The sequence below is a fragment of the Panthera uncia genome (assembly GCF_023721935.1).
Source record: "Panthera uncia isolate 11264 chromosome A1 unlocalized genomic scaffold, Puncia_PCG_1.0 HiC_scaffold_17, whole genome shotgun sequence".
NCBI classification, from domain to species: domain Eukaryota; kingdom Metazoa; phylum Chordata; class Mammalia; order Carnivora; family Felidae; genus Panthera; species Panthera uncia.
This window is the reverse complement of record NW_026057577.1, coordinates 27,951,954-27,960,138: the sequence shown is the minus strand read 5'-3', so window position 1 is coordinate 27,960,138 and position 8,185 is coordinate 27,951,954. Positions and strand designations below refer to the sequence as shown.

General features: G+C 37.5%; 1 protein-coding gene across 2 annotated transcripts in view; it reads right to left on the bottom strand.

Moving 5' to 3' along the window:
- Window positions 1-378: 378 nt before the first annotated feature.
- The window catches only part of DDX46 (DEAD-box helicase 46), a 70,767-nt gene continuing 62,960 nt past the window's right edge, over window positions 379-8,185 (bottom strand). The window contains exons 22-23 of one of the 2 annotated variants that reach the window (XM_049649202.1): window positions 3,384-3,457; window positions 379-2,223 (exon numbers count right to left, since the gene is read on the bottom strand). In XM_049649202.1, coding sequence (XP_049505159.1) covers window positions 2,176-2,223; window positions 3,384-3,457 — 122 coding nt within the window. In that variant the 3' untranslated portion in view covers window positions 379-2,175. The remainder of the gene's footprint in view (window positions 2,224-3,383; window positions 3,458-8,185) is intronic. The other variant, XM_049649201.1, reaches the window with a different exon arrangement.

Sequence of the window (8,185 nt, the reverse complement as noted above, 5' to 3'; positions counted from 1 at the left end):
CTGTGACTGCCAGCTGAACACTATTTGTACACCAACAAGGCTGGTAAGACAGGCTATATCGAACAATAAGCTGTCTAGACAGACTTGGAGAGAACTTAACCATCATTGTTTCATTCCATACTCCCATTTGGTAAAAGCGAGTGTCACTGTGGCAAAATGCCAAATGCGACATGAACTATCATTTCACCTATACCCTATGTGTCTTATGCCAAATACAAACACAATCTAAGAGTAAAAGACTTCTTCAGAAAGGTATTTTTGGATAGAACTGTGTATTTTGGGTAGTGAGTTGCTAGGTACAGAGAGTATAATACTTCTCTCACATGCCTACCAATGTAAACAAAATTAGAAAAACAGCATAAAACATCTCAGCAGAGATAATTTTAGGAAAGTGCAAGTTGAATTAACTTTATTTTATAAGGAATTTAGAAAACATGAGCAAATATTGATATTGCAATTAAAAAAACAAATTAGTCTATACATCATTCAAATTTTAAAAATCAAAGAGTCAGTGTGATAACTAAAACTGTAATAACAGAGAAATGGGTTTCACTTTAGGACAATATACTATCAGTGGTTTGTTACAACTAGATATACAAACATAAAGGTAGTAATGCTACAACGATGTAAAACTCTGAATCTCAAAGTGATCCAGCAGCCTGAAGGGAGCACCAATTGTCACCAATGTGAGAATGCCACATATTCTATCAAAAGAAACACACTAACACTAGGTAATCAAAATAAGCAAATAAATAAACTGAGGGGAAAAAAGGAGCCCAAGATGCCTGCATTTTAGAGTAAATGGTTTATTTGATTCTCTTGTTACATGTGTTTTGTCTGTTTTCTTCTTCTAAGAAAGAAAGGTAGATATGCAAGGGACCCAAGAATATTTCCCAGTTATATCTATGTTAATTTTTCAGTAAGAAAAAACTTTATATTGAAGAAATAATGATTGATACTTCTTCTCATTTTAACCAGTTAACATACTATTAAAAATGATTTGTTTTAGTATGCTTTTTTTTCTTTTTTAAAAACTCTAAGAATATTCAGAAACTTCGCTGTCTCTTCGTTTAAGAAATATAGCTATCTATTTAATTCCTGGATTTTTTTTTTTTTCAAGAAGTGACAACAATACAAAGTTCTAATATACCAGGAGTCTTGAAAAGAATATTGTGTACTCCAATTATAACAATTTAAATTAGAATGTTCAGGAAATATATGAGGGGTCAAAAATATAATTTATGACTTCTTGCGAACTATTTTTCACTGAGAGATGCTTAAATCTAAGTCTATAACACAGGTACCATCATGCTTGAAAATTTTTAAGGAAGAAAATTCACAACCTTTTCAACAACCTTGAAGAAAATGTGGATTAAAATTAGTAGCATGTTTATATGTACAAATGTATAAACAAACACTTTCGGGGGGGGAAAGGAAACAATATTTATAGGCTACAAATCACTTTCTTTTAAGGAAGATTAAAAAAGAGTTAGTAGCTAGTCATAGAACTAGAAGCTGTGAGGAGAACTTAAAAGTGATAAATACTAAAACTCTTTGCAGTGTAAAGAAATGCAAAAAACTCTTATACTACAAATCTTTAATTTTACAAAACTGAAAAGCAGTCCAACTATTGACCATTTACTATGATAAAAACTGAAACAAAAACTCTGAAACATTTTGTAAAAATTCTATTATAACATTCTTAAATCCAGTTCATACTTTTCCAATGAATCAAGTAAGATTTAAGCTCGGGGGGGTGGGGGGAGACAAAATATCAGAGAATTTTACCTTTTCTGAGGAGATCACAATTTCATTTCAAAAGGATATGGTGAGTAGGCCCCTAGTGACTTGTGTACTTTATTACCGTTGATAGAAAGTCCAAATATTTCCATTTTTTTAAACTTCTGGAATTTTATCCAGACATTTAAAATATTGGTATTTAAACTTTACATTAAAGGGCATCATACTCTGAAAACAGGCCTGCTTTAAATATAGTTTGATAATTCTGGTGGTACTTACTGAAAGAAGATTTCTTTAGCAAATACTGGTTTCATGTATTTAAAAAAATCAGCAAGACAGAATTTTAAAAATCTTAATTTACAATACATTGTAAACTGCAGACAACTGCCACATGTATCACAGACCAGCACAGGTAAAAAGTTTTTTCGAAATATTTTATAAGACTTTGTATCTTCCTTTATTTGTTGGTTGGTATGAATTTTGCTACAAAAGAAAACAAAAGATACAGGGTCAGAAGGAGCAAAGGATAAAAAAAAAGAAAAACAGGTCAAAAAAATTTCCTTCACAAACTTACAAAATTATCATATATTTAGAACAGAAATTATTAATATTCTTATACTGAGGAAGAAAATAACTCTCCAAATAATCATTTGTCTGTGTTCACTGCTCTTTGACAACTGTTTTGAACCAACTTAATGGTGGTGGCATCAAGGTTCTTTTTCTATCACTCCTTGGTGAAATAGTCTTAAAAGCATTTGATTTAAAGGTTGTTTTCCTTCTTTCCTCTTGTTTTATGTATCTTCTACTCTTTAAACTTTTTATTCCCCTAAAGAAAGTTCTGTAAGGGGCATTTTAGAAAAGCTCTCAAAAACACATTCATAGAAAAAGGATAAAGTTTCCTGTCAAAGGGCCCTTGCCCAATGTACACGTTATAGGGAGTTTATAAGCTTCAACTGGCACCACGACACAGGGATGTGTTTGGCTCCTTTGGGAAGGTGGTCCATAAAAGGATGCCTTTTACAAGGCATAACTACTTTGGAAAATTATTTAGCAACACTTAAAGCTAAACTACACAACACTATAATCAGCAATTCTACTCCAAGTTATATACCCAAGAGAAAAGTATATACTACTATGTACAAAAGAGACATGAAAGAATGTTCACAGAAGTTATCCCTAACAACAAAAAAGTAAATAACCTCAAAGTCCAATATATAAATTGTGGGTATATTCACAAATTAAATACCACATAGCCATGAAAGGGAATGAATTACTGCTACATGCAACAACATGGATTTCCTCAAAGTAATGATGAGTGGAAAGAAATTAGATACAAACATGTACACAGCAGTTGATCCCACTTATATAGAGTTCAAATATAGGCGCAACTAATCTATCATGGTGAAAGTCAGAATACTGTTATGTTTGGGGGAGAGGGATAGTGACAGGAGGAGCATGCAGGGAGCTTCTGGAATGTTGGCATTGTACTGTGTTTCTTGATCTGGATAGTGATCATATCAATATGCTTCCTTTGTGAAAATTCATCAAACTTTAGGTTTACAATTTGTGTGCTTTTTTTTCTGTATTCATATAATAGTTCAATAAAATGTTTATTTGAACAAGTCCTTGAGGTTTTCACTCACCAGCCGGATCAGTTCTTCTTTTATAAGTCTGGTGATTTCTGCCTTTGCTTTCTGCACAGCCAGTTCATTGGCACCTGGTAATAAGTGGAAAACATTATTCATGTTACTAGAATTACACTAGATGTTTATCCATGTCATGGAGATCCAGTAGGAAATACTGTAAGTGACTTTCAGAAACATTGTACTGCTTGCCAAGATAGTCTTTCAATACCTGGGGGAAGGTCATCCAATTTATACAATGGCTACTTATTATTCAGATCACTTTTAGAGTTTCAAATGTAACCACTGGGATCACATTGCAGGTAGTGTTAAGAGTTCTTGCTATAATTAAAAAGAGCAGAGAAGGGGCGCCTGGTGGCTCAGTCGGTTAAGCCTCCGACTTCGGCTCAGGTCATGATCTCATGGTTTACAGGTTTGAGCCCCGTGTCAGGCTCTGTGCTGACAGCTCAGAGCCTGGAGCTGGCTTCGGATTCTGTGTCTCCCTCTTTCTCTGCCCCTCCCTCCTCACGCTCTGTCTCTCTCTTCTTCAAAAATAAATAAACACCAAAAAAAATGTTTTTAATAATAAATAAATAAAAATAAAAAGGGCAAAGAAAAGATGATTAGCAGTTTGTCCAAAAGAGACAAACTTTTTTTTTTTTTTTTTTAAAGTCAGAGGGGTGCCTGGGTGGCTCAGTCTGTTGAGCGTCCAACTTCAGCTCAGGTCATGATCTCGCAGTTCATGAGTTCGAGCCCCATGCTGGGCTCTGTGCTGACAGCTCAGAGCCTGACGTGGGGCTCGAACTCACAGACCGCGAGATCGTGACCTGGCTGAAGTCGGACGCTTAACCGACTGCGCCACCCAGGCGCCCCAAAAATGTTTTTTTTTAAAGTCAGAGAAGCAAAATCTACATGGTTTATTTATTTAACAAACACTTAACGGGCACTTATTATATTCCTTGGCGGAGGACTGGCCACATTGAAGGAGAAGTGATGACATGGATTATTTTGCAAAGGGAATCACATGGGCAATGATATAGATTAAGAAAGGCATGCTTAATTACTGAAGAGTAAGAAGTACAGTACAATTGGAAAAGAGTGTAAAAAAACACAGCAACATAGCCAAGAGGATGAGGCAATCTGGAAACACTCATTCATATAGTTACTTCAATTCAAGAAATATTAAACAACTAACACGTATGATATAGCGTGAGAGATACATTATATAAAGAACTCATTCATGCTCTTCATGAACTTGTAGACTATTAGAAAAACAAACTTGTAGAGACAGTACAACAGAACACGAAGGTCGGAAATACTCTCATCAGAATGGCTTCTAAATATCACTCCTTACAAAAACCTTTCCCTCACTTCTCTAAGCAGAGTTAAGTGGTTAAGAGTTAAGGAGCAAATAAAGTACGAAATAGTAAACAAGATACTGAATTCAAGGAAAAACAGGTATTATCAGCAGTGCCTGGATGAAATTCAATTTTGATGATTGCTGTAGGGGAGGTGCTCATGTGACATCTTGTTGCAAGTGTCAATAAGGCCAGTGGAAATATGGATGAGAAGTAAAGGAGAGACAGAGACGAGAGAGCCATCAAAGGTAGTATTAAGGGATCTGCAGCCAAGGGACAATGCCAGGGAGCAAGTAAATCTAGGTAGGTAGCACAGTGCACAACGATAAAAATGAAAGAGCTGGGCCAGGGGCACCTTGGTGGCTCAGTGGGTTAAGCATCTGACTTAGGCTCAGGTCATGATCTCACGGTTTGTGAGTTCAAGCCCCACGTCGGACTCCATGCTGACAGTTTGGAGCCTGGAGCCTGTTTTGGATTCTGTGTCTCCCCCTCTCTCTGTCCCTTCCCTGCTAGCACTCCCTTTCTCAAAAATAAACATTAAAAACATTTTTAATAAAAAAAAAAGAGCTGGACCAAAGAAATAGACGAGAAATTAAGAACTAGGAGTGAAATATTAAAGAATATAAGGAGAACTAGGGTTGCAATGTAGAGGACTATATATTTATCATTCTATGTAAGAAAAACAGTTTTCTGGGGCGCCTGGATGCCATCGGTTAAGCGTCCAACCCTTGATATGGGCTCAGGTTGTGATCTCACGGTGGAGGGATCAAGCCCCACGTCAGGCTCTGCATCGGGCTCCACTGAGAATGTGGAATCTGCTTGGGATTCTCTCTTCCTCTGTGCCCCTTCCCTGCTCACATGTGTGCACGCACGCACTCTCTTTCAAAATCAACATTAAAAAAGAAAAAAGAAAACCAAATGAGGAAACAGTTCCCTTATTAGATGGCAATGATCTTTTTTTTTTTTTTTTAAATGTTTATTTATTTTGGGGAGAGAGGTTGGGGGGGGGGGCAGAGAAAGAGAGGGAGACAGAACATCTGAAGCAGGCTTTATGCTGAAAGCAGAGAGCCCAATGTGGGCTCAAACTCATGAACCATGAGATCATGACCTGAGTCGAACTCAGATGGTTAACCAACTGAGCCACCCAGGTGTTCCATGAAGGACCTTTTTGACCCCAGAGAGAGCACAGGGAGGAGGTCAGGCGGCTGAGGAAGAAAAGGAAGGGGAGGAAGAGAAGAGAAGAAAGAAGAAGAGGAGAAGCAAGAAGAAACAGGTTAACAACACGAAGGAAAGAGCCAGGAGTATGGCTGTGAAGTCACAGCAACTTATCTAATCTAAATCCTACACCTTCACCAGCCAGCAACCACAATTATTTTTTTTTTGAGAGACAGAGAGAGTGTGACCAGGGGAAGGGCAGCAAAAGAGGGACAATCTCAGGCAGGCTATGCTGTTAGCGCAGAGCCCAATGTGGGGCTTCAAATCACAAACGGTGAGATCATGACCTGAGCAGAAGTTAAGAGCTGGAAGGTTAACAACTGAGCCACCCAGGTGTCCCAGCAACCACACATTTTAAAGCTGTGGGTGCTTGAAAAGAAGAGAGGTGGATGAAAGTGAACAAAAGGGTAGAATCAAGAGTGAAGCCAGACTGAAAATTACAATAATATGAAATTCAGGAGGAATGTATGCTACTTGACATGGTTAGTGTGAAGCTTGTTGATAGTCTATGCTGTTTTAAAAAGAAAGAAAATGACACTATCAACTAAATCCAAGAAGAGTAATTTCCCTCCTTTTGTTAGAGCCTGACCATTTTGACCAGTTTAAAGTTTTGACTTACAAAGCTTCTTTAGGTAATAGGTTACATATGTTTATAAGCTGCCATGGAAAAGAGGCATTTCCTTTCATTGGTCCTAAAACAACTCTGGCTGCTTTTAAGGGATTCTCCACTAGTAAAAAGAGAGGGTCACAAAACAGGCTATAAATTATACAGGATGGCTAGGCACATAAGTCCTTCCTGTTCTCCTTCCCACTGCCTAGTGGGAGGCCTGGAACTGCTGAGCCACACAGAGCCCCCAAGGAGCCAGGCAGTATGGTCCCTCCAATTACAGAACTAGAAACAGATGACACTAGGCTCCTTCTAACACCTGTTTTCATCCTATTAGAGTTCAGTTGATTTGGCTGGAGTTTCAAAAACTAAAATATCCTTTAAAAAACTAATCATCTATGAAAATCTCAAACCTTTGGATCATTTTAATGATTAATATGGAGCTCTTAACACCATTATGGCTCTAGAATCCTAAAGATTCATTTTTGATAAGATTATCTTTTTTACAGAGAAAAAGAAGCTAGGTTAGATAATAAAAATTAGATGTTACTTCCTAAGTATAAGATGACAGTGGGGGGAAATGCCTAGAACCATTCTAGGTGGATGGAAAAGTCAAGAAGAAGCTGTGGGCTTCTCACTTCACTTGGCAGTAGAGAAGGTATGTTCTGATAAAGTTACATGTGAAATGAATCTTGATATATAAATTATGCTAAACAAACATAATTACCTTTTAAGTAAAAAAAAATTACACAGAGGATCCTTTTTCAAAAGAGTCATATGTCTGATTTATCTCTTTATAAGGCAGGCATTTAAAAGTATTGATTTTGCTTTAAATGACACCCATGATATTCAAGCTTAGAATAAAAGGCTAATTCCATGTATACCAAAAATTTTATCATCAGATTCCACTGGAGGACACTTTGTCTCCATCCCGTATGGCCTAATGAATACTGTGGTAGGAGACCTCTCCAATTCCAAGTGCAGAAAGATGTCAGCACCCCCATATTACTACACAAATAAGGAAGAGTGTCACATGATTTACAAACACACAGTCACTGGCAGACCAAAAGTCTTTCAGGATACATAAAAGGATGCCATCTAAAACCTGACTTAATCGAAGTCACAATCACAAACAAAAAAATGCAATTTTTCACCTTTGCCACAATTTATCATTAACTTTAACAAGTCTGAGGGGCGCCTGGGTGACTCAGTCGGTTAAGCATCCGACTTCGGCTCAGCTCATGATCTCATGGTTCGTGGGTTGGAGCCCTGTGCCAAGCTCTGTGCTGACAGGTCGGAGTGTGGAGTCTGGAGCCTGGTTAGGATTCTGTGTTTCCCTCTCTCTTGCTCCTCCCCCACTTGCACTCTTTCTCTTTCTCTCTCTCTCGAAAATAAACAAACACTAAAAAAAAAAATTTTTTTTTTGGTCCGATAGTGAGGGACACCTGGGTGGCTCAGTTGGTTAAAGTGTCCAACTTCGGCTCAGGTCATGATCTCAGCGTTCCTGAGTTCTAGCTCCACATCGGGCTTTCTACTGTCAGTGCAGAGCCCACTTCTGATCCTGTCTTCTCTCTCTCTGCCACTCCCCTGCCCTCAAAAATAAATAAACATTAAAAAAAAAAAAAAAAAAAAAAAAAAAAAAA